At 40.0% G+C, this 26,998-nt stretch overlaps 1 protein-coding gene across 1 annotated transcript in view; it reads right to left on the minus strand.

Annotated features, from left to right (window-relative positions):
- Positions 1 to 371: 371 nt before the first annotated feature.
- Positions 372 to 26,998, minus strand: part of ncoa2 (nuclear receptor coactivator 2) — a 91,784-nt gene continuing 65,157 nt past the window's right edge. Inside the window, exons 7-20 of the mRNA XM_041242249.1 lie at positions 26,406 to 26,507; positions 25,518 to 25,658; positions 24,821 to 24,968; positions 22,803 to 24,096; positions 18,867 to 19,062; positions 14,761 to 14,961; positions 12,560 to 12,784; positions 12,009 to 12,132; positions 10,690 to 10,855; positions 9,613 to 9,903; positions 8,760 to 8,837; positions 7,731 to 8,217; positions 1,391 to 1,568; positions 372 to 609 (exon numbers count right to left, since the gene is read on the minus strand). Coding sequence (XP_041098183.1) covers positions 372 to 609; positions 1,391 to 1,568; positions 7,731 to 8,217; positions 8,760 to 8,837; positions 9,613 to 9,903; positions 10,690 to 10,855; positions 12,009 to 12,132; positions 12,560 to 12,784; positions 14,761 to 14,961; positions 18,867 to 19,062; positions 22,803 to 24,096; positions 24,821 to 24,968; positions 25,518 to 25,658; positions 26,406 to 26,507 — 3,869 coding nt within the window. The remainder of the gene's footprint in view (positions 610 to 1,390; positions 1,569 to 7,730; positions 8,218 to 8,759; positions 8,838 to 9,612; positions 9,904 to 10,689; positions 10,856 to 12,008; positions 12,133 to 12,559; positions 12,785 to 14,760; positions 14,962 to 18,866; positions 19,063 to 22,802; positions 24,097 to 24,820; positions 24,969 to 25,517; positions 25,659 to 26,405; positions 26,508 to 26,998) is intronic.

Genomic DNA, 26,998 nt, shown 5'->3' on the forward strand with positions numbered 1-26,998 from the left:
TTTTTCCCCTTAGTTAATGTCAGGGCATTATCTCACCCCCGAGACCAGTGTCACCCTCCCCTGAATCATATCCATCCAGGCAAGGTCCGTGGACCAAACCTTTCTCCCAAGGAGAGGGGAGTATCCGCCGAGCCTCGGTGGACATTATTTACGTCACAAAACCATCATTTAAAAAAAAAAAAAAAAAAAAAAAAAAAAAAAAAAGACGATGCAGGACAATCTACAGATAACACAGTCTATGTCTAATTGACTGGTTAGTATTTACTTATCCAATTTGTCTCCTTTTATACAGATATAAGAGATTGCATACAATATACTAATAAGTTAGTCCCAACATATGCACTGTAACAGAGAGAGCCAGACAGTCGTTTTCAGAGGTGGACCATGTTATTCAAGGCTGCATCACTTACCTGCTCAGGACCCATGGATGACAACCCTGATGTAGGCACCGAGGTCATTGAGGACATGTTAATCTGCCCCGACATCTGGTTCATGTTGTTCATGTTGCTGGAGTTTGTGGCCAAGGACACACTGATGTTCATATTATTGTTGTACATGCTGGCATTTGACTGTTGTCCAAACTGAGGTGACGACTGTTGTGAAAACATGCTTACAAAATAAGAAAGAAAACATAAGTGAACTAGAACAGAAAAGAACAATTAACTGATTACACCCCTTATACTGAAGCCTCACTTTTCCCCTTATTTAAAACTATAAAATGTGTGTTCCAGTTGAGGCTCCTTAGAGGAGGCAAGGGACACAATGCCTCCCCCAAAAAATCACAATCTTCATCATCATTATACCTATAACAATAATAAATAAATAAATAAATAAATATATAAATAAATATTATAGTAGTAGGATGATGATTACGATTACTACACCAACACCTTAAGTTAGGTGGAGGCACGGCTCTGTTAGTTTTCCCTATCTCCAATATACTGTAATGCAAGTTGCCAACAGTCACCTGACCCTAGGAACAGGTTTTTATTGTATGACTCGCATTCTCCCCTACCCCCACGGTGTCTCCAGTGTACTACTGTCATGTAATGATGATTGTGCTGAGCATGTGCAAAATGGGACAGCTAGTAGTGCCTCAGACAACATCCCGCCCAACTGCAGAACTTTTGTAAGACTTCAATAGTGAAATACAGTATTTAGATACCACACAGTGTTATTGAAAACTGTTATTTAAAGCGAAATGGAGAATGTGGCAGACTGACTGTTAGAGAATCCATTTAGAATGCTGGAGTACACTAACGGTTCCATAAAAGGTGCAGGTAGGCCTCAGCCTAAACTGAAAATGCAGTACAAGATGATTCTGGAAAGAGTAGGTTATTTCACTTATCTGCTCCCTATTTTACTGTATGTAATCCCAAGAGGGATTTACCTGTTTCCACTCATATTCCCCTGTGGCCAGCCATTCATCTCAGACGATGACTGGAAGGTTGCGTTAGCCTGGGGCTGTTGCATCATGGGACTCTGAGTGTGACTCATCCTGGGCGACATCATGGGGCTCTGGGGTGCAGCAGCTCCACCAAATCCTGCATCAGGTTGCTGATTCATTCCTGAAAACAAACAAGGAGCCTGTGAGCCCTCTGCAAGGCTCGGATAAACCAACCTCCACAGCAGCTCATGCTCTACAACCCACATGTTTTTCACATTTAGAGACTGAACTTTACACTAGTTCAAATTCAGCACAGTGTTACAGTGGATTTAGCTAATCCCATCAATTGTACATTTACATTTACTTTATCATTAAGGCAGTCTACTGGGGACCCAGCGTTAATCTCTCTGGTGTTAAGGGCTGTTTATCATATACAGGTGTACCACATTTGTGTGTGAGTTTGTGAACAGGTGTGCATTTGTGTGTGAGTTTGGTGGCTGGTAGCCATCTTGGTGAAGGGAGTTGGAACCAAAATGTCCACCTTTGCACTGCCACATGGCATTGTTTGATTGATTGATTGTTTAATTGTTTGAATGGAAAAGTGGGGAATGTGACCAGGTGGTGATTAGATTAATCATTAGATTAAATTAGATGAATCAATCAAGGCCCTTTGCCACATGGTATACAAGGGAACAAAAGAGCGTTTGTTTGGAGAGTGTGTGTTGCCCAGCCTGAACAGAGAGAAAGAAAGAAAGAAAGAACACCGGGACAGCCGATGCTTGGGTGTTATATTTTGTTTGTTTTGAAGCGTTTGCAGGTTTTTTGTTTAAACCTTTAGTTTGTTCCTGCTTTGACTTATTTTGCTGAATAAACATCCGCTGCAAGCTCTGTGTCTAGGTTTGCTTTTTCTGCCAATGACTAGCCTTGCCCTCCCACCACTACGCCACAAAATTATAGATGTATTACAGGAAACACCTATAGAGCTGATATTTTCAATATGGGCTTAAAGAAAAATTTAAAAATAAATCTGCTGTGTGGTAGGCTGTTATGTACTTCATACTTGAAATAACACATTTTTGGCAGCTAAGGGGACCTACATAAGATAAAAGTAAAAATGTTAGGTTTCACCATAACCTTGGTTCTCTGAAATAGAAATGTAACCATTACCATATAGTTGTTTACCTACTAAAGACTCAGATCTTGAATAGACCATACCAAAGATGCACGCCAGCGCACGTGACGCAGTCATGCCTGCCCCCCAAGGGCAAAAGAAGACTGCATGCAGATGCCAGCATAATTTTTCCTTCAAGCATGCTGCAATCATTGACGCAGAGACGGTTGACAGTTACATTTCTATTTCAGGGAACCAGGGTTACCATAATAACCTAACGTTCCCTTTCAAATACGAAATGTAACCATTATTGTATGGGTGAGTGTACCAAAGCCGTCAAGGGCAATATTGCATAATGACTAGAATGCTACAAGGCTACCTTGAGTGTCACCGTACGGAACCCAAGTAACAAATAGGTAGAGCTAAAAACTTGTGGGAGAAACGCACCCCTAAGTTATGTCGTAAGGGTCAACCCTGAAGCCGCCCTCAACACCACAACATTCAGTCTATAGAACCTTGTAAAAGGTATGGAGAGTAGCCCACATCACTGCCTTGCAACTGTCCTTGACAGGTGCACTCTGGAATAAAGCCCACGAAGTTGCCATGCCCCTGGTGGAATAGGCAGTGAGCTTTTCTGGAGGGGTTGGCTCACTCACAGGCAATCCTGACTGTCTGTTATCAATTTAGATAGCGTTTGCTTATACACGGCTTGACCATGGGACTTTGCCTCATAACATACAAAAAACTGTTCAGACTGCCTCCAACTCTGTGTTCTCTCAACATAATACACTAGTGCCCGCACAGGGCAAAGCGTATGGAGATGTCGCTCCTTGTCAGACTTGAAAGGAGGTGGATGGAAAGCCTCCAATTCTACACTGGTTGAAATTAAATGCTGATAGTTTTCGGCAAAAAAGTAGGATTGGTACAAAGCGTAATCTTTTTCCTGGCTTCTGCGAAAATTAAGCAGACTTTCTCAAGTCAAAAATGCTTGCATCTCACTCACCCGCTTAGCAGATGTTACTGCTAGCAAGAAAGCCGTTTTGAGTGATAACAGTTTCAGCTCAGCTGAATGCAAGGGCTCAAAAGGAGCCTTCATGAGCACTTCAAGAACCATGTTAAGCCTCCAGCGAGGAACACTATCCTTCACAGGCGGCTGAAGAAAAAAAATGCCAGGAAGCGAGCTCCTGGGGACGCTGAATCAGTTTTGACACGGCAAGCTGAAAAAGCTGCCAGATACGCCTTTCTGCCTTGACTGGGAGACCTGATGGTTTACATAAGCCACCACAATAGTGTTGTCCTTCCAGACAAGCATGTGTCTCCACTGAACTTCCTGCAAAATATTCTGCAAGGCCAGATAAACTGCCTGCAGTTCCAAAATATTTATGTGAAGACTCTGCCAAGGGGGTTCCATACCCACCTTGCCCACCTGCCATTCCACACAGCGCCCCAGCTGCCACTTCGAAAAGGCACTGGGAGCTAGAGAGAGGCCAAATGGCAGTATACAGAACTTGTACGCTGTTCGGAAATGCAGGTATTCCTGTGCCCTGGTCTTATGGGAGTGTGAAAATACATGTCCTTTATGTCCACTATGGAGAACTAGTCGTCTGGCCTGACTGATGGAACAGCTGTTGCGTGGTCAACATTTTTACCTCCATCGACTCAGAAACAGGTTAACCTGTTCGAGGTCGAGGATTGGCCCGAGGCCACCATCCTGCTTGGTCACCAGGAAGTATCTGGAGTAGAACCCTTCCATCAAGTGGAGAGGGTGTACCGTGCAAATAGCCTGCTTTTGCAGCAGAGCTGCCACCTCCTGAGACAGTAGCGCAGCATCTCGCAGGTCCATGACTAACGTTGTAGTCACGTCCAGAAAGGGAGGGGGACCATGCTTGAATGGCAGAGAATAGCCGGCCTGTACAGTAGTAAGCATCCAGATGTACGTGGTGCACGGACGTCAATAAGCTATGTGGCTCCCGGAAAAGGAGCCCTGGGCTTGTGACAAACTGCCTCTGCGCCTGGCGGAGGAACTTGTTAAATCTGCCACAGTGCACAGCCGCGCGCCAGTTATGAAAACCCTTTCTGGCTGTAGTTGCAGCCGGCTGTGCCAGTCTCTGAGGCTGCTGGGGCCTTGGACGCCAGTTTGCAGCTGGTTTGTGCACTAGTTGTGGCTGCTTAGAAAGCAGATGCACTAGCTCTTTTGTGGACTCCCGTGCGGTGTGAGAGTGCTGCAGCATCTCATCCACTTCAGGTGTAATTCCCAGGTGTAATGGGGGCATCAAACAGCGGTGCTTTATCACAATCAGACACTCGCGCCTGGGAAAGCCAAAGCTGCCATCTTGCCGCTATCAAAGCAGCAAGATTCCTGCCCGCAGCCTGCTCGTTCAGATTTGTGATACGGAGCAGGTTTTTATTCACCAACCGCAGCTCCTCCAGCTGCTGTGGTGCGGGTCTATGATTCTGACAAAGAGCCTTCAACAAACAGGTCTGGTAGGCTTACTGTTGTAGTTACCCAGCATTGCAGCGAATGCAATGGCTGAGTAAGCCTTCTTCAAAATGACCTCCGAGACCCTGAACTGTTTTTGTTAGGGCAGGTAGCATCTTTGGTCAGAAACGCGCCTGCATTAGACAGGTAATAGCGGCATCAACAGGAGGAAATTGGGTCAAACCCAGCTTCTCTGCATCATGCACACTGTACGATGCCCCCATTGACCGGGCAACAGCCAAGTGGACTGCTTATGTGTGCGAGTGCCCGTTTTGCATGCTCTGGTCCCAGACAGGAAGAGCACCTGCAGTCAACAGGGAGACTGGCCTTGCACACGTCACAGGGATAAAACCCTGGCATGATGGACACAGCAGTGCAGTGTAAAAAAAACCTGTTACCTCAGTCTACTCAAGGAGCAATGCCGCTGCACAGTAATCATCGAAACATCTCCAAAGTGCGTCCCTACCTTTCCTTCCCAGATGTGGAGATACTTTGTCATGCATTTGTTTCCTCTCAACTCGACTACTGAAACTCTCTATATGGTGGTCACCCGGCACGCACCATAAACCGACTACAGTTAGTTCAGAATGCTGCTGTCACTTTAAATCAACTCTCACAACCTGTTCTCTCTTGCTTTCCATGCTCCTTAAGCCTGATACCTGCTATTAGCTGCTGCTACTATTTCACGTATTATGTTACTATCATGTATTCTGCACTTTCCACTGTATTTAAGGTATTATGCTTCCTTTTTTTACTGTATATCATGTATTATGCGTTTCTCTGTATTTTAAGTATTACTGACTTTCTTGTATTTACTACATCTTATAAAGCGCTTTGTGGTGGTGTTCCACTATTAAAGGTGCTACATAAAATACACATTGATTGATTATGTAACAAAATGTACAGTACTATATGTAACAGCGCAGTGCACAGTACTATAAAAAAAACTAACAGGCAGTTCAAAACTCAAACAAAGGTGGGAACTGGGTCGGCGACTTTGCAATGGTATGTAACCGAGAACCGAGCAGAAACGAGACAGTACCGGTTCGGTGCCTTCGTGCCGACCGATACAGTACCCTTGGTATGGTACACGTGCAGTGACTTACACCAGGTTGGTACGACACCGGTGTGGTTAGCTTGTTCCTTGATCAGTGGGAGCTGGCTCAGGAAAAGAGCGTGTCGGTGACCTACAGGTCTACACGAATCCTGTTACCACAAGAAGCAGTACATAAGGATGCCCACCTATATAGCTTCTGGCAAACTCAAACAGTATGAACGCATACTACACTGAGGGAAGCCTGCTGTCAGAGCCTCAACAGCCTTCGTAATGGTGCTGCAAGCAGACACCAAGACGGCAGCGAGATACTGTGGTAGAGACTGCAAGCAGTCTAAGCTGCAGCACATATCTCGTATCAATGAGACATGCACAAGAGATAAACTAACAGGAAACAGTAATAACATTATTACAATTCAAATAATAATAAAATATCTATGGATCTCCTTGCCTAGATTCAGTCCTGTGAAAGGAAAAATTATGCTGGCACTGTGTGGGCAGTCTTCTTATGCCCTCGGGGAAAGGCATGACCGTGCTAGCACGCAGCTTTGGTATAATCTATTCAGGTTCGGGGTCTTTAGGAGGTAAAACACCCATACGGTAACTGTTACATTTCGTACTTAATAGGGAACCTGCCATTTGTTAAAACTACTCTAAAGCTTGAAAAAGTTTTTACTTTCAGCAACTAGTTGTTACAGTGTTACAGAACTGGAGTTGCAGCAGCTTTAACGAAACCAGAAAGCTTCTAACTGATTTAACAAGAGATGTTTGGTTTGCCCTTAGCACTCATTTCAGCCTGGAGTCTAGACACATTCTAGAGTCTAAAAAGGTAACATACACACTAGGGTTGGTTAGGCTCCTTTGCAAGCAAGATGCATTCTTTGTTAAAAGCAAACACGTTACATGCAAGTTTTAGTAGCATCACATGGATAAAAAGAAAGTGGGACAGGTCAGGTAAAATGTGATAAGATAGGTTAATTTAAAAATTAACAGCTGTGCACCCAAAGTAAAAACAACAGCCAATTAGTTTAGTTACACCAATAAACGTCTACATGCATTATATATTTTAATACAAGATGATCTATTTTGAAATAGCTTTTGTTCCCCAAAATAATGCCAATATATTATGGCATGGTCATTCCTATCTACATACAGTCAATTCTCGTTAAAACTCAGCTTAGATGCTTTTCCTGGTTGTATGAATTTTAGTTCCGATTTAAATTTAGCAGTCGCTTATTGAAAATTATTTTTTATAATATGAATTCACTTAATACAAATTCCCTACAAACTGTGGATGCAAGTCGTCAATGTTTCTGATTTGCTCAATACCCTGATGTTGAGGACGCCTTGCTTTTGTTGTTTCAAAATGTGATCAGAATGGGACACGCAGGTTTCAAATGCAGTTCATTTGTAATGAATGTATACTTTTTAAAAGTTCACTTCCATCTGTACTGTCAATAAACGCATCGTAGTTTTAAATACTTTTCATTGTTCTATAATCGAAATTTGATTTCAGTGTTAGTATAACTTTAATAAAAGCTGACAGAATGCATTTGGCTTTAGATTCCATGCTGGTCCTTTAAAATTCAATAATTAATCAGATAATAACTATATATATATATATATATATATATATATATATATATATATATATATATATATATATATAAATAAAAAAAGCACTCAGAAGAGGTAGTACCTGAGCTGGGAAACTGGAAGGCATTGTGCTGCATTTGGGGACTCATTACAGGCCCAAACTGTCCTCCCATGTTTCCCATCATTCCCTGGTTAGCCAGACTCATCTGGGAGCCATGCAAGGAGCTGTGAGAGAGGAGCTGTGACCCAGGGTGGCTGGGGGACACTGGGGAGAAAGGGCTGGTGGAGGGTGGTGGGGATTTAAGTCCAGTACCGTAGTTTGGAGGGAATGGGAATTGCTGTGGGTTTGCCTGAGGGAGCCGCGGGTTGCTCATGGTACCCGGCATACCACCAGAGGCTGCTGCTGCTGCCATGCTGGGCGGGACGTTGAGGCCCTGTGCCCGCATCATCATGGCTCTCTGCTGCTGCTGCTGCTGCTGCTGCTGCTGCTGCTGCTGCTGCTGCCGCTGCTGCTCGAGTTGACGCTGGCGCAGGTGTTGGCTCAAGAGCTCCCTCTGTCTCTGAGCCAACATCTGAGCATTGATGGTTCCCTGAGAGTGGGTAAATAAATAAGAAAGAGGTAAATCACAAACAAAGAATCCACTTTCGTCACTTTATTCATTTACTAAAATAATATTACACACTAGGATGCACAAGACACCTATTTTTTAAATTCCACGCTAGTTACAAAAAATGGACATAAACCTGAGTACTAGTTTTGTACAACAAACAGGCTTTTTCTCCTTTCAAAATTATTTAAAAAAAAAAAAAACTGATTTAAACAGTAAACACTTTGACAATATGCCCACTTATTTCTTTTGGTCCCAGGCACTGTCACTTTCCACTAGTCACAAATGTTTGGTTCTTCAAATTGCCTGTGAGAAATGTATTGTCATGCTGTTAGGCTGGTTCCTTGAGGACATGCATCCATGAGAAACTGGAATCACACCTGGTGCTTAAAATCGCCTCTACAGGTCACATACAGATTGAGGTACTCCCTCAACTGACACATGTTTAATTGATTAAACTTGAATTGCTTTCTACAGCTGTACAGAATACTGCAAAACAGTTCTAAACAGGGAGTCATACTAACCTGGGGTGGCACGTTCTGTCTTAGAGGTAGGTTCATGTTGGAGACATTGTTGATCTGACCCATTATTGGTTGACGGTTCTTAAAATAATAACACAAAATATTTTTTAAAATCTAGACACGTTCACATCATTTGTAATTGTAATTGGATGTTACCGGGTCTACCGGGTTTGAATAAACAGAATTAAGAAAAAAAAACAAACAAACCAAAAAAAAAATCTCATACTGCTTATTATCATACTTAAGACATGCCTTAAATATATTTAAACAAACCATAAAAATCTAATTATTTTAATATAATTGAATAGTATCTCTGACAAACTTTTTTTTTTTTGACCAGTTGCTTGAATAAAATAATTTGAATTTGATTGGCCTGTATAATTTATGAAAAGTAGATATCTTAATTTGTAATCAGTATGATATACAGAACGATGTCCCATCTAATGTATTTCCACAAAACATACATTATTTTATTTCCCTTAGAATTTAAATGTGGAATGATCTGCCCCTAAACTCCTGGTTATACTTCCTTGCACCAGCAGATGGTGCTCATGACTAATGTTCCCACAGTGCTGCTACACACTAAATCTGTCAATCCTGCTCAGGGGACTTCAGGTGTACAAGTTTTTTTTTAAATTATTATTCTTAACACTGTGTCAGTTTATTCATGCATTACTTGCCATGTTAGAATAGTTTCTAGGTTGTTGGAGCTTAGTGTCCTGTGTTGTCAGGTAAACGATAAATTAAACAATACGACTGCCTGAACTATCTGCTTGCAGAAGACCTATATCACTGCAGGTTCAGGAGGACACAGTAAGACGCAATAAAGAGATCCAGAATCAGAGCTGTCCACTACCTGCTGTGCTTGCAGTCTGTGTTGAAGCTGAAGCCTCAGCTGGCTGGGTTGGTTAGGCACCATGCCAGTCGGCCGCAGCCCAGGCCGGGTCTGGATGCGCAACATTGAGTAGCCTGGTCTCTGGCCCATCTGATTGGCCAGGGGGTGAAAACTGGCATCCTGCATGGGAGGATAATTTCCCTGGGGCATGGTAGCTGGAGCAGAATACTGTTGGCTGTAAACAGAAGGCTTCTGTTCCAGCATCACACTGGGGTCCTGGCTTAGAAACTGCTCAGTGTCCACTGCCTGGCTCTGTGGAGTGACATCAACAAACACTGTTTCAGGCCAAGCTTTCACATCAAACCAAGCAAATAAAGAAATAAAGAAATAAATTCAAATCAACATACACAGTCTGGAATTAAAAGCCAATTAAAATAACATATTGTGCTTATTATGCTATTTAAATAACGTCAACAGATATTTGTTAAATTGGCTCCGTAAATTAACTTAAAATCATCCGGACCCGTCAATCACACAGTCGGTACTGCAGGTGATCAGTTTAAACCCAATTCAAGCATCGGAGTGGTTGTCCTCTATGTAAAATCACACATCTAACTTCTGCAAAACATTTTACATATTAAATAGAGATGAAAGGTTGTAGTTGAAAATTGACAGATTTAATTTTTAAATGGTTTTGAAGATGACCCCTTTCTTAACAACAGCTGTGTCTTGTAATGACATTTAGTGCCATAAAATTTTTTTTTTTTTTTAAAAATACCAATTATTTTTGCAGCAGCCAACATTTATTCTAGTAAAGTGACAAAGAGCTGACAAGATTTAATATCTGAAATCCACCAATTACCGTTAATAAACAAGCTGATTAAACATGCACAACCGCATAACAAGCATTCAAATGTAATACCTGCACGTTTGGACATAACAACCTAAATTACCACTGCTGCTATTTAAGCTGCGAAAAAGAAAGGGACCCAATGAATTATGAATCGCCAAACGTTTCCCCTCCAGTGCTCTAATGCAGGGACATACCTCATTGCTGCAGATTTCATGTGAACATACAAGCCCAGGTTTAAAGATTACCTGGCTGGCCAACGCAGGTATCCCCAAAGCCCGGTCTATTTCCTCCAGGCCATCAAAGTCCTTCAGTACCGAGTAGAGCTGATTGAGCAGACTGCTTTCATCTGTCAGGGCTTCTGCAGTAGTAGGCGTGCACAGCAAATCATCTTGGGAGCTGTTATAGGCTTGTCTGGGGGAACAAACAAGACATGGGGGTGGGAGTGTTAGACTGAGCTACCTACACAACTTTCCTCCAGCGAGACTAATAACATCATGTTCTGAGAATGAAAGCAGAATCAATGTGCGTTAAAAAAAATAAAAAAAAATAAATAAATTATATATATATATATATATATACACACACACACACACACACATTTATACATTTGCCCGGCGCGAGTTCCTCCCTTTGAACTTGTAAAAGTCTCTTGAAGAGAACAGGTTCACAGGCTTTGCAAAGCATTTGACATAGACATTTTTTTAAATGGAAACACGTCAAAAGTTTCTGGTCTGTGACATATAGAGCTCGGTTTAGTAAGCTTGTAAGTGAGGTTTATTTTGAATTCATTTAAAAAAAGAAAAAAATAGTAATTAACAGGAACAAGAAGTCAGGGGGAGGGGCCAAGCAGCTGGTGAAACCATTGTTTATCTTTACACGCTTTCAAAGTAATTCAAAGATCCCAAGTGGTATCTGTTTTCTATAAAATGTGTTTTACATTCAAACACACCGTGACACTTATCAGAATCTTAGCACTGTTTCAAAAAAAAAAAAATTCTATATATTTACTATACCAGAGGGCTCAGCAACGGTTATAGCCCTGTATAAATAATATCTGAATACTCTACATTATAAGATGTCTTCACCACGTGGCTGCAATGCAATTACATTTCTGCATGGCTGTCAACAACATGACTAAGCTCATTTAATTGCTAAAACATTTCAGATTATGAGTATGCCAACTGCCTGTGTTAGATGCGAACCCAATGTTGCAACACTGTGTAGCCTGCCATTTATAACAATGTGACCTCTTTAATGTGGTAAAACTGGGATAAAAGTCAAGTCTTTTAGCACAATCAATATAGAAAAGCAATGGCAAAATAACATTTTAATTGTTTTTATTTTCTTACTGAAAAATACATTACCATATATATATATATATATATATATATATATATATATATATATATATATATATATATATAATATAAAACAAAATACAGAAGAGAAACATATATTCATTCCTTCTCAGATTTGCATGCTTTCACACTGTCAGGCACTTGGATCACCCTGGTTCTTGGGTATCCTAATTGCCTTTTGATCCATTCCTTATGTTATACATTACCTGTTTTGATTGATGAAGGGCCCCTGCTCAATGGGCAGCATGCTGTCTGGCCAAGGTGCTGTCTGATTGGGCGGTACCTGCTGCTGGGTAAACTGGGGACCTGTCATTCCGAGATCAGACTGGGCTAGTTTTAGAGGATAATAAAAGACTGGTATCAGATTCCAAAATACACTATTATTCAAAAAGTGAACTTAGAGGCAACACTTACAGGATGTTAAAATGAATAGCACTGTAAATAATATGTGTATATTACGCTGGGTTATGTTTTAAATGTGTGTATTAATGTATATATCAAATTAACTGAAAAAGCTATAGTTTGGCATTATTGTGTTTCAGTGCCTTATAACCTACTATAAGAAAAAACACTGCCAGAACACGTTTCAGTGTTCTAACCAGCACTGTAGTGTACCCAATGTATTCACAGATGCATGTGCCAAGCTATATGAATGCTGCCTGTAATGCCTTTTCAAAACCTTGTACAGTATGTCAATTCATACAGTAAGTGAAAAAAAAAAAAAAAAAAAAGCAGTTCATAAGTGGTTTCAGCTTACCCATATCCATTATCTGAGACGGCAGCATCTGTCTTAAGCCAGGCTGGCTGTTGGGTCTCATCGAAACCCCTGGCGCTGTGTTTCGGACCATGCCTCCAGCTCCCGGCTGCATTGGTCTGTTGATGGTGGCAGACACTGCTGAGTTGGTACTGTTGACGGCAGCGCCCTGGGGGCCCCACTCTCCCGACGGCATGTTGGCTCTCAGAGGGTTACCACCAAACATCCCTGTACAAGAAGCAACACAACTGTGATCCAGCCCACAGCAGCCAAACCATCCTCTAAAATGGGTTTGAGATGAACTGATACAATTCAGTTGTTTTTTTGACTTGGCCCCATTTCTGTTAATCCATGTAGATGTGCATGTACAGCAAGGTGGGAAGAGTCCGTGCAAGCATCGCAGTGGTGCAGCTTCAACGCACTGCAACCTTGCTGACAGAGAGGTGTATGTTATGTGGTTCCTGTGAAAGGGGAGGGTCAGGTCGTGTGCTGGTAACCCTTTGCTTCCTTCCTCAGGAAGTGAATCACTTTTGCTGTATTGTACGTCAATATCTTTACTTTCCAAACAAGGTAAGAAACCCTCAGAATATAACAGCAATCCATGAACTTTTTTTAAAACTTTAAACAAAACGCCTGTATAACCCTACAGACCCCGATTTGAAACCCTCTTTGTAGTGTTCTATCAATGAACTAAAGATGCAAAAGCTGACTAAAGGATGTTTTTTTTTTGTTCTTTCTGAAATGCACGGAACCAGGGTGACTATCGAGCCATTACATTAACAACAGAGGGAAATTACAGACAGGAAGTTTCCAATGCTGGTTTATTTCAGGTGAGCCTCAGCCTGGGGAAATCCTTTCTCCTTCCACTGAAGGAGAAAAGTCTCCGCTAAGAAATTACAGTTAACAAGAACTGTTAAAAAAATTATACTAATAATCTGTTTTTGTAATACATGCTATGTCAAGTATTTTTCTTTATATAGCACGCATGAATAAATGCAAAAAATAACACAAAATAATAATAACAAAAATGCTGGCAAAGATAGTATTTACTGCATGCATGATGAATGTGCATCTACTATTCTTTACTGCATTCTCTTCAGTCTACAAAATGTACCATCCCTCAACCCTGACATGAATGTAATATTTTATCATTTCAGTGTTTTGTAGAAACCTAAATCAAATGGGGATGCCATATAAGGTTAATATTCAAATCTACAGCATTATACAAAATATAGAACAGAGAAAACTCAACTTCTTGCCAATTCATTTAAATTATCCATTTGGCTGCTTTGGTAAAGAAGTTCCTGAAATGATGAGGCAGCTTTGTATTGAAATAACAGATAGTGCAAATAAAAAGCCCTGCTTTAGGTATCAGACTACATTAACTTCCCTATGGTCTTGCTATCTCAAAGACTCCTTCTAAATGGATAACACTATGTAACACAATTTTTGTTCCTGGGTAGTAAGTGTTATTTCCTAATTGCTTATGCCTCAAAAGTATAGAAAATGGCTATTATTCCCCAAAAACTTTGCTTTTGTGACCAGGACAGGTAAATTTCAAAATATCACTATTTCCAATAGGAAAACGGGCGCTTTTGTGTCTTTTCGTTCACATAAAGTCAGAAAAAACAACATATGAATCCAAATTAACATGTATTTATACTAAAGTAATACAAAAATGACTACAAAAGATTTAGAAGCGAGTAGTTTTTCGAGATTTACGATTATACTGTAAATTTAATTTGGATTCATATGTTGTTTTTTTCTGACTTTATGTGAACAAAAAGACACAAATTTTTCGTTTTCCGTTTTCCCATTGGAAATAGTGATATTTTGAAATTTACCTGTCCTGGTCACAAAAGCAAAGTTTTTGGGGAATAATAGCCATTTTCTATACTTTTGAGGCATAAGCAATTAGGAAATAACACTTACTATCCAGGAACCAAAAAAATAAATAAATAAATAAATTGTTACACGGTGTAATCTATACTAATCAAATGTCAGTTTGCATTTTTTATTCATTAAAACGGGTCTCTAATACAACACGTTTCATGTTAAATATAAAGTCATTTTATAAGCTTAATGACCTAAGGCATGTGGTTACATTTATAATATTTACAACAATTCATTGTACACTAGGTAGGGAGTCTCATTAAAAATGAATGCATCTGGGTTTACTAAAAAAGCAATATGACAATACCAACCTGTGTTTACTAAATTTGCCTGGCCTGACATAATCCCCTGATTTCCCATTATTCCCTGCTGGGCCATGACCGAATAAGGACTGTTGTTTCTCATGCTCTGAAAAGGTCCTGAAGAGGCTCGAGTTTGCACATTCATGTCCACAGACACAACGCGGACAGGTGGGCCTCTGCCAGGCTGACCTGCCCTGGGGTTACTGAAGGCTGCAATAGAAAGGACACACAATTTTTTGGTTCAGACCAATAGCAGTGACAGACACTGTTACTAGAAACCCAACTGTACCAGAATGTAGCCCTTGAAACAAAGTACAGTTTATTAAAAGGAAGAAATACTTTGGGTCTGAGATGAAAGCGCTTTGGTGATTCATGAGTTTTTACTGTACCAAGCACACACATCTATTTTCAAAGCCTCTGCTGCAGGGGCGTCATTTCAGAAAAAAAAATGTGTGTGAACATTCTCTGTCAAAAATAGCATCATGAATCAGAAAAAAACAGGCAGTAATTGTGCCAGTTTACAACGAGACAGAGGGCTGCCCTTTGTCAACATCGTTCTTATTAAAACAAATTATACAAAATGTGCAATACAAGTATTTTTAAAGCACAGCACTGGTATAGAACAAACTAAAAAATGCCGTTCCACTATTAAGGCTACGTACACACACACTGCAGTTGGCTCGACAACCGTATTTACAAACGGCACTCGCTGTGGTTGTTTGTTGTACACACGCGCACACCTCTCATTACTGAAGTGAGTGCACTCCCTGTTTAAACAAACCACTGAACTCGGGCCAGCATTACATGCCGATTGTGAGGTTTTGTGTGAGAGCATGGAGGCTGTGTTTTTGTTTATGCTTTTGGAAGAAAGTGCAGTATGTAATCGATCGAGAGCTCGTCAAGCACAGCTATGCTCTTTTCTGCAGAACCAGCGGAGACGCCGTTTTGCTTTCCCTGCACTAAATACAGTGGTGACGATCTGCAGTGCCATGACGGTGGATCGAAACATTTGGCCGATCTTCCGACCAGAACGCTGGTGGGAACAGCAAAAATGTGCGCACGTCTAAGGAGTCGTATATACGTCTTTGTCATTTACTGAGACCTTTCCTGGAGTGCCAAAACACACAGACAGATGAGACATTCGGTATCAGTGGAAAAACGAGTTGCAGTCGCACTGCGTCATTTAGGGATACGAATTGTCCCATACTGTTTTATTTAAGTTTCAAAACCAAAAATATATCATTTTTTTGTTACAACAAAATATCACACAACTGTACTTTGATTAAATAAAAAAAAAGTATATTATATTGTAGTGTGCACAGGGGAAGGCAGCAGCAGGGCTGGCAGGTGATGCAATCACACAGAAGACAATAGCGCGATATACGCTCCTTGCAAAGGAGCCGGCTCTTTTGTACAGCGGTATCGGCACTATGCTTTAGTGCAAGAGGTCCTGGGTTCGCGCCGGCCCTCCGCCCTGGGTGATGCGCCTGCATGCATTAACCGAGATCGCTACAATATGTATGCACTATTTACCATTGTTATGAATTTACTATTCAGCAATATCAACTTGGCTCATCAGGCATAAATACAGTGCCTTGCAAAAGTATTCAGACCCCTGACCAATTCTCTCATATTACCGAATTACAAATGGTACATTGAAATTTCGTTCTGTTTGATATTTTATTTTTAAACACTGAAACTCAATCAATTATTGAATGAATAATGAAACTGAATCAATTATTGTAAGGTGGCATTGGTTTTATGTTGGGAAATATTTTTAAGAAAAATAAAATATTGCTTGCATAAGTATTCAACCCCTGTGCTGTGGAAGCTCCCAGTTTGCACAGATGAAAGAAACTGCCCTAAAGAGGACACAATTACCTTACCATTGGCCTCCACCTATGAACCATTAAAGCTGCTGTCACATTTTCTGGATAAAAACCCCACTGTTGAAGGATCATTGGTAAGGCTGTGAATCTGAAGGAAAATGAAGACCAAAGAGCATTCTACAAAAGTCACAGATAAAGTAATATAAATACATAGATTAGGGAAAGGGTATAAAATAATATCCAAAGGTTTGGATATCCCAGTGAGCACAGTTGGATCAATAATCTGGAAGTGGAAGCTGCATCACACCACCCAGGCACTGCCAAAAAAAGGCCGTCCCTCAAAACTCAGCGCTCAAACAAGAAGGAGACTTGTGAGAGAAGCCACAGAGAGGCCAACAATCACTTTGAAGGAGCTACAGAGTTCAGTGGCTGGGAGTGGAGTAATGGTGCACCAGTCAACCATATCAAGAGCTCTGCATAACACTGGCCTGTATGGGAGGGTGGCAAGAAAGAAGCCGTTACTCAAAAAGTACCATCTGAAAGCACATCTGGAGTTTGCCAGAAAGCATGAGAGTTACCCAGCTCAAAACTCAAAGCGCTAAGTGTGGCGCAAACCTAACGCTGCCCATGCCTCAAGACACACCATCCCTACAGTGAAGTATGGTGGTGGCAGCATCATGCTGTGGGGATGCTTCTCATCAGCAGGGACTGGGCATCTTGTTACAATTGAAGGAAGAATGGATGGAGCAAAATACAGGAGAATACTGGAAGAGAATCTGCTTCAGTCCGCTAAAAAACTGAAGCTTGGGAGGAAATTCACCTTTCAGCGGGACAATGATCCCAAGCACAAGGCCAAAGCAACATTGGAGTGGCTCAAGAACAAAAAGGTGAATGTCCTGCAGTGGTCCAGTCAAAGTCCTGATCTCAATCCCATTGAGAATCTGTGGCACTATTTGAAAATTGCGGTCCACAAGCGTCGTCCAACCAACCTGAACAACCTGGAGCAAATCTGCCAAGAAGAATAGGCCAAAATCACTCCAACACTGTGTGCAAAGCTGGTACATACTTACTCCAAAAGACTTAAAGCTGTTATTGCAGCGAAAGGTGGCTCTACCAAATATTAATGTGTGGGGGATAAATACTTATGCAAGCAAGATATTTCAGTTTTTTTATTTTTCTTAAAAATATTTCCCAACATAAAACCAATGTTACCTTACAATAATTGATTTTGAGTTTAAGTGTTTTAAAATAAAATATCGAACAGAACGAAATTTCAATGTATCATTTGAAATTCAGTAATATGAGAGAATTGGTCAGGGGTCTGAATACTTTTATATATATATATATATATATATATATATATATATATATATATTAGCCATGTTTATCACAAGGACATGTCTGATAAACAATGACATTATTGCGCAGAAAGCCACTGAGCACCAACTGCAGTTGTATTAGTGCGGTTGTATTACACACACACCGTTAGTGCGCATTAACTAACTAAACTGAATTACTTACCACACTCAATACTTGTTCCAAACAGGATTAACTAGTGCGGCTATCACTGCCCTTTGTAACCGAGCTGTGTGTGTACACAAACCGTATTAAGAGCAAAAGGTGAACTCACAACCACATCTGTGTAAGCAAGTCTCATTTTATAGCACTGTAACTTGTGCTACATTAAATAAATAGCGGTACAATGTATTTAATTTTTTTTTTTTTTTTAAAGTCATGTACTGCATGGGTGTAACAAAAAGAGCCATTAAAGTTGCATCAACCCATCTGGCAATGAGTAGACTGGCCTGAAAAGAATTACCACTGTATGGAAAATTCTAGGTCAAAACTACATTCACTCAGCATCACAGAAAACCACAATCCCACATATATTACAAATTGAACCAAAACAACTGTAAAAGCAAGAAAAAATGTGATGTATCATTGTGCTTGTGTCTGCAGTTGCACTACAGAATCTGTTTATCAAGAAACACTGAGATGTCATGATAGCTGTTTTTACTCCGTGTGAGAAAATAAAATAGGTCACAGTAAACCAGTGCATTTAATTAATGAAAATGATAGGAAAGAACATCAAGATCACTGAAATTAAGTGCATCAGCATTTAAAGCACAGCTACACTGAAAAAAAAATAAATAGAAGATTTTAAATACAGTATCACTGGTCAAAAAGAAATCCTGCATGGACGGCAGTCTTGCCCTGCACAAAAATGTTTTAAATCATGCAACCATATGATCTTTTTAATACCGAAATACATGAAATGACACTTACTGCCTTGAGGCATGCCTGGAAACGGTTTCTGTGGACCCAGGGATGTAGCGGGGCTGTTCTCCCCAGTGATCTGAAGGATGTCATTGATGATGGCTTGTTTGTCCACTGGCGCCGACACAGAAACAGGCCGGGTGTCAGAGAACAGCTGGGGCTGGCTATTCTGCAGGTCATCTAGAATGTCATCCAATTCACTCAACTGCAAAAAACAAACATTTAATTACAATTACACTGATGTCTTTTAACTTTACCAACATTTTCAAAACTTCTGAGCTCAAATCAAATAATACATAAATAAAACAATTAAACACGGAACCGGATTATAAACCCATTAAGCCTCCAATTGCTATACTTTAACCAATTTTGGAAGGGTTTGAACAAGAATACAGAAAAATCAAGCCGCCTTCATTTTAAATATGTAGCTACTGTATCTTTTTTTTTTTTTTTTTTTTTTTTTTTTTTTTAACTTGATAACAATATCATGCAGTCTTGCTTATAAACACAAGAGGGCACTGTACTAAAAAACAAGATTCTGTGGTAGTTTTAGGTATGCCAGTACTGAACTTTCCTTTTCCCTCTGCTAGGTTTTCTAAAACTGGCCCTGCAATATTTTGTTTTTGTTGCCAAGTTGCTAAAAAAAAAAAAAACTGTTAAAATGTACATATATTGAATATTGGCATGGCTGCAATTTCAGATTGTTACCAATTCAAATTTGAATGCATGTTTACATATAAATATATATGTAAATAAAAAAAACAAAAAGTTGAAAAAATGACTTGCACCGTATGTAACTGGGACTGTGCAAAATAATATCCTACCAGGGTTATTCACAATTGGGTAAGCAGTTCTGATACAGTATGCAAAAATGTAAAACACTCTAATGGGCACCTCATTATATCCCTACATTCTGACACCAACAGATCTGTTTTATATGCACTTTTCAACATTAGAGTAGCTTCACTATATGCCTGTTATCAGGGGTATGTATTCCCAGCGTGGCACAATAAAGGCTTTTAGTACAGTATGCATACAGTTTGCCTTAACAGAAGGTACACACTTGACAAAAGGCCTTTTACATCAAAAAAGCAGGTCGACAAGTGTGTCTACAGAGTACTGACATGCGAATTACTTGTCTCTCGTGTCCTTGGGGCATGGAAAAGTGCTACGCTGTTGCTTGTACTGGAGACAGGAACAGTAATCAGCATTCTCTCAACTGTTACTTAGCCTTTCAGGCACTGAGAAACGTCCCTTACAGGAGTGAGACAGGCGAGTGATAAGATCAGTGAGAAACGACTGGCTGCCGACAGTCGTCTCTGCTCATGGAACATGGGTTAAAGATCATGGCTTTTTGTTTTTGTTAACAACTGACAATTCCCTAACAACGCATATTGCATAAAATTAAACCTGACATTTATAATGTCTATTTCTAAAACAACATTTCCGACTGCATTGTGGCACGGCCCCTTATTTGGCGAGGGAGGGAGAAACCAATTAAACATGTCAGATTACTCAATGACGGATAGTTAATCTGCACCACGTGTAGATACTGTATACCCCAAGTGACTGTCAGCCCTGTACAAAGAGTTATTGTACAGCCACATGGAATCAGACTTAACAAATGAGACCTCCAAAATGACAGCTACAGTAGAAAGGGCTGGTCCTGTAAGACTGCATGGATACAGTAGAGACTGAGAATGTGAGAACCAAAAAGGATTTCAAAAACACCTCTTTCAAAAGAAATGAGAAAGTGATGTTTGTATTTACAGAAAGACACTAAGCAAATGTACGGCACATATCTATGACGCCTGCAAATGTGCTTGTGTAAGTTTAGTTTTCTTAATTTAAAAAAAAAAATTGTAAAATACAAAAATTTGTTGGTAATGTGTACCTATGAAGATGGTACCTATGCTGATCTCACATCTTTTTTTTTTTTTTTTTTATTCACAAAAGCTGTGCAAAAATGCTATTAAATGGATATAAAAAATGGGGGGGGAGGGCGTGGCATCACTGAATACATTACATCAACAGCATTAGACTTTCCAGCCATTCTGATTCAGCAGCGCAACCTGGGGTTTAAGATTTACCACATCAAGGCTATTTTTAGGGTAGCTGTACGTCACACTGTTTCCTTTTCAGAGAATGTTTTGCTTTTGAAGATAAACAAGGAAATGTTACAACTTAGTCTTTAACTAGGTTTAGCAAGAATACTGCGAATGACAGTGCAAAGCCTTTTTTTTAAATAAAGAATTGGTCATGAGTGTGTACAGTTTAGGGGAATCATCTACAAAGAAACTCCTTAACACTACAGAAGCCACTGCTGATATTTTCCATTTGAATGTTTTACCCATCTTCCTTGCATAGCGTGTGGACAAAGCAAGATGGTTTTATAATTATAAAACCCAACAGCTGCCCAAAAAAACTTTTTAAAAAAAAAGAATGCTTATCTAGGCAAACCAGTGAAAGTAAAATACATACTACTGAATTTAAAGTTGACTTTTCTGATCACTTCAATTTTCAGGTAAGGAACTCTCCAGTTATGGTAACTGAAGTTGCTTCAACTTCAACATCATTAACAAATTATTCATTAATCAATTGATTAGTTAATTAAAGTAAGTTATTTGTACCATTTAAAAAAGATGCAAAAATAATTTCAAAATATTATTTCAAATAATGCAACCAATGTCACTAATCCCAGTAGTACTTTTTTTCACCCGTTTATAGCCATACAAAGCTCACATCTCAAATCAATTCAACTCAACCAAGTAGATTTGTGTTTTTGTTGAGACCAATAAATGCATTCCTGTGTCTTTAAAAGGATATTACTGGGCCCAAAGTAGGGAAAATAAAGCCTGACAGCCAGCCAGGAGCCTGGGCACTCGGGGGACTTTTTGGCAACCACAGGCTACAAGACTGCCATTAACTGCAATCCCTGTTAAATTGAATTTTGTCGCCATATGGTTCATGATTTTTATATGACTGTAGTGGCATTATGGACAGAGTGTGTAGAACCCTAAATAGAGTAACATTCTGTAGTACTTCCAAATAAAACAATCCCACTTAATGAATCTGCCAGTCACCCCACATTTCTTAGTGTTCTTTAAATATTTTATATTAATTTAAAAAAAACTGCAGTTACTGTACAAGCAGTTTTGGTTTGTTTTAAATTTCCAGATACCTGTTTTTTCATCCAAATATTGCAGAGTCACTTATGTTACCTAAGAGAGGCCAAAACTGGTAAACACATTTTAGGACCTTACTGCATTACTATCCTTGCCAAGGACCCACCTTGTTTCTTAAATAATAATTCTACAAAGAATAAGAAACATATGTGCAATGTCGGTAAAACTAAGGTACTCAAACCACTCAACCATTTGCATCTCCTCTCTTCCAAAATGTGGAAATAAAAATGTTAGCACATGGCACCCTAGATCTACAGCAATACAATAACATACAAATGCAAATCTATTTGATTTCTTACGAAGCAAATTGGTATTATAGCGAGTTAAACAAGAACCCTGGATGTTCGTCTAATACAACAAAATGTTCTCTTGGTTGTGCATTGTGCTCATTCTGTAGATCAGTACTAATAGTCAGGGGTCATGTGAAGATGCATGTTTTGTTCACATACCTTGAATTTGTATACAAGTTTTCAAATAAAACAAGCCCTTCACAAATTAACAGCCATAAGCTTTCACAATAACAAACAAACCTGAACATCCTTAAAAGAAAACGGACAAAACCAGTATGGCTGCTTGAAGCTGGTGAAGACGGACCCAGGACTGCCTGACATAACCAAACCAATCTGTAACGGATGTCACTGTCCCTCTCTAAGAATACAAAACCGACAAATTTTAAATAAAAGAACCTTGCAGAAAAACCAACACCAGCCCTTCAGACCAAACGGGTAAATTAAAACGCACAAAAAACCATTAGCCTTACCTGTTCTGATCTCTCATAGCCTGGATCCTGTTTCTCAGTCTTTATGTTTGACTTCTTAATGCCACTACAAGGGTCTATCTTGCTCTCCCCTTGTTCTAAATTAATGTTTTTCTCCTGTAAACCGGTATCATCCTTATCCAGTAAATAGCGAAGAAGTGCATTCTCTTTCTTCTTGGGGCTCATTGGCTCCTGTTTAACTGTCATTTTGGAGCCAGGACTTCCATTGTTGCCCTCCTGGCTGATGTCTTTTCCAGTGGCTTCTGCTGTAAGTTTGGCCAAATCTGAACAACTACTGTTCTGCAAGAGTCTGTGCAAAATCTTATGCTTCTCCTTCAGTGAAGTCCCATGCCCCAGAGATCCTCCAACCGATTGGTTGCTCCCTACTGTGGCACTGCCCATGGAGTCCTTGTTATTATAGTCTCCGCTAGTACCTGGTAATGGTGAAGAAGGTTCCATTTGATCGGACTTGGTGGTTAGCAGCTGCAAGAGTTTTGTGGGCCCCTCGCCGTCATGCAGTCGGTTTTGTGCCTCCGTCCTCTCCCCACTGCTGAATTGACTATTTTCGCCATTATCCTTCTGCTCTCCAGCATTGCAGTTCCCCTCCTGTTGACTCGTCTCTGAGGGGCCCTGATCCCCAAACAACCCAAAGGATTCTTTAAAGTCTGAGCTGCTCATCTTGGTCAGTGGATGAGGGCTGATGTTTATGGGAGAACTCTGTGCATTACCCAATTTCCTGTCAGGTGAAGCTAAAGACTGCCCGATGGTGACCCCATGGCCTTCACTGAGGGCCTGAAGTGCATTAAGGGAACTGCTGGTGTAACTATGGCTGTTTCCTGTGCTGCTGCACATTCCTGCTGGCGAATGCAAGCTTCCTGCAGGGGAGAACTGAGTGGGAGGGATGCGTGGGCTGCCCACCACACCTGGGCTGACGCGGTGCCTGGGAGACAGCATTGAGTTTTGCTGCCCATGGTTCATGCCAGGGCTGTTTTGCGACGGGCTATTCATTTTAAGTGCATAGTTACTGCCCTGAGGAGTGGCCACCTGCATGCCTGGGGAATGGTTCATTCCTCCCTGGCATCCAAACCTATTGCCCGGTATCTGCCCCATAATAATCTGATCCGTTGGCCCGCCAACAGCATTGAAGCTTGTATTGCTGCTCACAGTCATATCCTGACCTGGTATTCCAGCAGGCATGCCCCCCTGGGTTGGTGGGGTCATTGAATTGATAGAATTAATTTGCTTTCCCATAGCTTGTCCAAGCATATCCCTGTTCATCCCGCAAACATTTTGTTCTCTGCAACATCAAAATTAGAAAATAAAAAATTGCATTTAAAATACATTTAAAATAAAGTTTGTAGTTTGAGATACTATCACAATATCGATTAGCAACTTTTTTCCTAAAATTGCTAAACTCAAAACAAAAACAGCTTTTTTTTTTTTTTATTCCTGTGCGGGCTATACAGTTAGGGTGATTGACCTACTGTATACAGCTGGTGCATGTGTCCATCTTTTATTTAGCAGCTGAGGCATCACACAAGAAAATATGAGCACATCACATTTCTCTTACCTTCCAATTAGATGGTCAAGGCAAGCAACTAAAATAACCTACTGAACACATTCCGGGCTTTAGATGACATTTTAAATGCACTTGGGCAATTTCCATGAACTGAAAGCACAAATACATCACTGTGGAGAATCTACCACCTAACATCAAAAATACAACACATATGATTATACTTAAATGAAAATTAAAGCATTCCGGTTTTTTTTCCGATGTTTGGCCGGACAAACCCAATCACCCTGACTGCTTGTCGTTGCCTGGCCCCCTTCCAATATGCTATACAACTGTTAAGACAATTCTAAACAGAACAATTAAATTACTTGGGGGGGGGGGGGGGGGGGGGGGGGGTGATATATGCCCGTGTGGCCCCTTTAAAAAAAAAAAAAAAAAAACATGCAATTTCAAACTTCCGGATTTCAAAATGTGATATCGGAGATATCATGAAAGTGAAGTTTACCTTTGTAGAACATGTAGTGACATATAAAGCTGCGGCTCATTTGTAGCGGGAAATCGCACAAGTTTACTCTTCGTGTGGGCAGTCACAATGGTGCCGTCGGACAGAGAGAACCGATACGTGGGACTGAAAGCTTGTCCTTGCCTCAGAACTTTGTATCATTTGGAAAAAAAAAAAAAATAAAAATTATATATATATATATATATAATAATATTTGAAAATTATTATTATTATTTTTTAAAACAGTTCATAAACTAAAATTTAAAACTGCATTGAAATTCAGAAACAAAACCTGCATTACTACATTATTGGCCTTTCTTTCAAAGCGTTTTCTCCATTCTTTAATTTTAAATAAATCATGTTAATGTTACACAATGAGATTTAAACCTTATTGCAAGTGCTTATATAACTTAGTTGTTTGGTTTCAGTTTTGTAAAATAAACAGGTGTTTTACCTTTTTGAAAACAGGAGTTAATAAAAGCTAGAGAAAACACTTTGATAGTACGGCTCTATGTGAGTAACACCAATTAAAGTTTTTTAAACCTTGTTTTGGTTTAACTACTGAACATTTGATTAAAAAAAAGACACAGTACATTGTGTACATTGCTGACAAAGAAAAAAAACAATCTTTTTTCATGAAATTTAAAAAATTAAAATTAAAATTAAAATCACTAAGCAAGCAGGATTTCTGCATTGTTACCTTCTTGATGATGCCTTTTGGCGAATGACATTTCCCCGTCATTCTGCAAGTGAAACCTCTGAATGCATCGTCTCACCAAGTCCTCCCAGCCTGGTTTCATTGAGGCTCGTAACAAACTCGTATCCAGTGACGTAATCTTGCCTGTTGTCAGAGAGGAAGCAAGTTAGGAAATACTCTCCCCTATGAGCAGATTACAGTCTATCGGGCACTAGCGGAGACCACAATAACAAGGACTCCATGAGCAGCGGAGGATCTCTGGGACACGGGACTTCGCTGGAGGAGAAGCATGTTTCATAGCATGAAACGTTTGTTTTGATCAGTTCTTCGTCCTGATGGGCACGTCTCATCAACGTCAGGAAGAGATTCGAAAGAAAAATACAAACACACGCTTGCAAAGTCATTTTAAAACATGAGATTTCTATCAATGACATACACATAACTGACCACTGCCAGGGCTGATAAGGACACTGTTACTGTCCAGCGGAACCAAAAAATAAAGTGCTTCCATAGAAGTTTTCTGATTCTGATTCTTGTTTGCGCTGCCAACCCTCCCAATGAAGAGTACAGTACTTCAGTGATTCTTATACCTTCATATAACAGTGCCAGTCACTAATGCCTTAATTATAAAAGGTATTAGTAGTGATATTTTGAACCACATTCTCAAAGATGCATCCCAGTGCTTAGTTTGCACTTTATTTTTTAAGGAAACTAAGGTAAACGTGAAAGCGCTTAAAATTAACCTGGCGTATTTATTAAAGCTTAGTTACTAAGTTAGCTTAGTTAGTTTTAATTAAAGCTCTAAAACCCAATAAATATGTTTAAAATTGACATTTTACACATGAAATTTAGCCTTTAATGTTTTTATAACCAATATCTATAATCGTCTACCTTGCAGATCCTGCCTCGTGGTAAAGCTCTCAGGGGTTGGAAGGACTGGCCTTTCCTTCATAGGAACTCGTCTTGCAACACATATCAAACAGGACTGCAAATCTGCAATGGAACAGAACATTTTTATAATACCAGCTCATTCACATTCATTTCCAATTGCTCTCTTCACTTACTAATACAGTACAACATGTGCAGCTGCCAGTTGCCATGGAAAAGTCTTACAATCCTCCGAAAGTACTGGCCTCGTTACGGAGATGCTGATGAGAAGAGCTCACAATCGTGATGGTGAAAACCAAGTCGTATTGCAGGTTCTGTATGGACAAGTCACTGACCAGCACTGGGAGAGCCTAGATTATACTACTCTGCACCTGAATCTGCACCTGTGCATTCTGAATAAAAAATGCTTTGAAAAAATGATACTGTGTACTGTTTATCATCATGATCATTTTTCAGTGGTTAATTTATACTACAGCAATACAGCTATTAATTTTTGTTGGTACTAATCTAATCTTTATCTAGGACTTTATTCAGGCATAGAAAAAACATGTACACCAGCAGAATGATGGAAAGCTACCTTTACATTTTATTTAATT

Source organism: Polyodon spathula, chromosome 3, assembly GCF_017654505.1.
Source record: "Polyodon spathula isolate WHYD16114869_AA chromosome 3, ASM1765450v1, whole genome shotgun sequence".
Lineage (NCBI taxonomy): Eukaryota > Metazoa > Chordata > Actinopteri > Acipenseriformes > Polyodontidae > Polyodon > Polyodon spathula.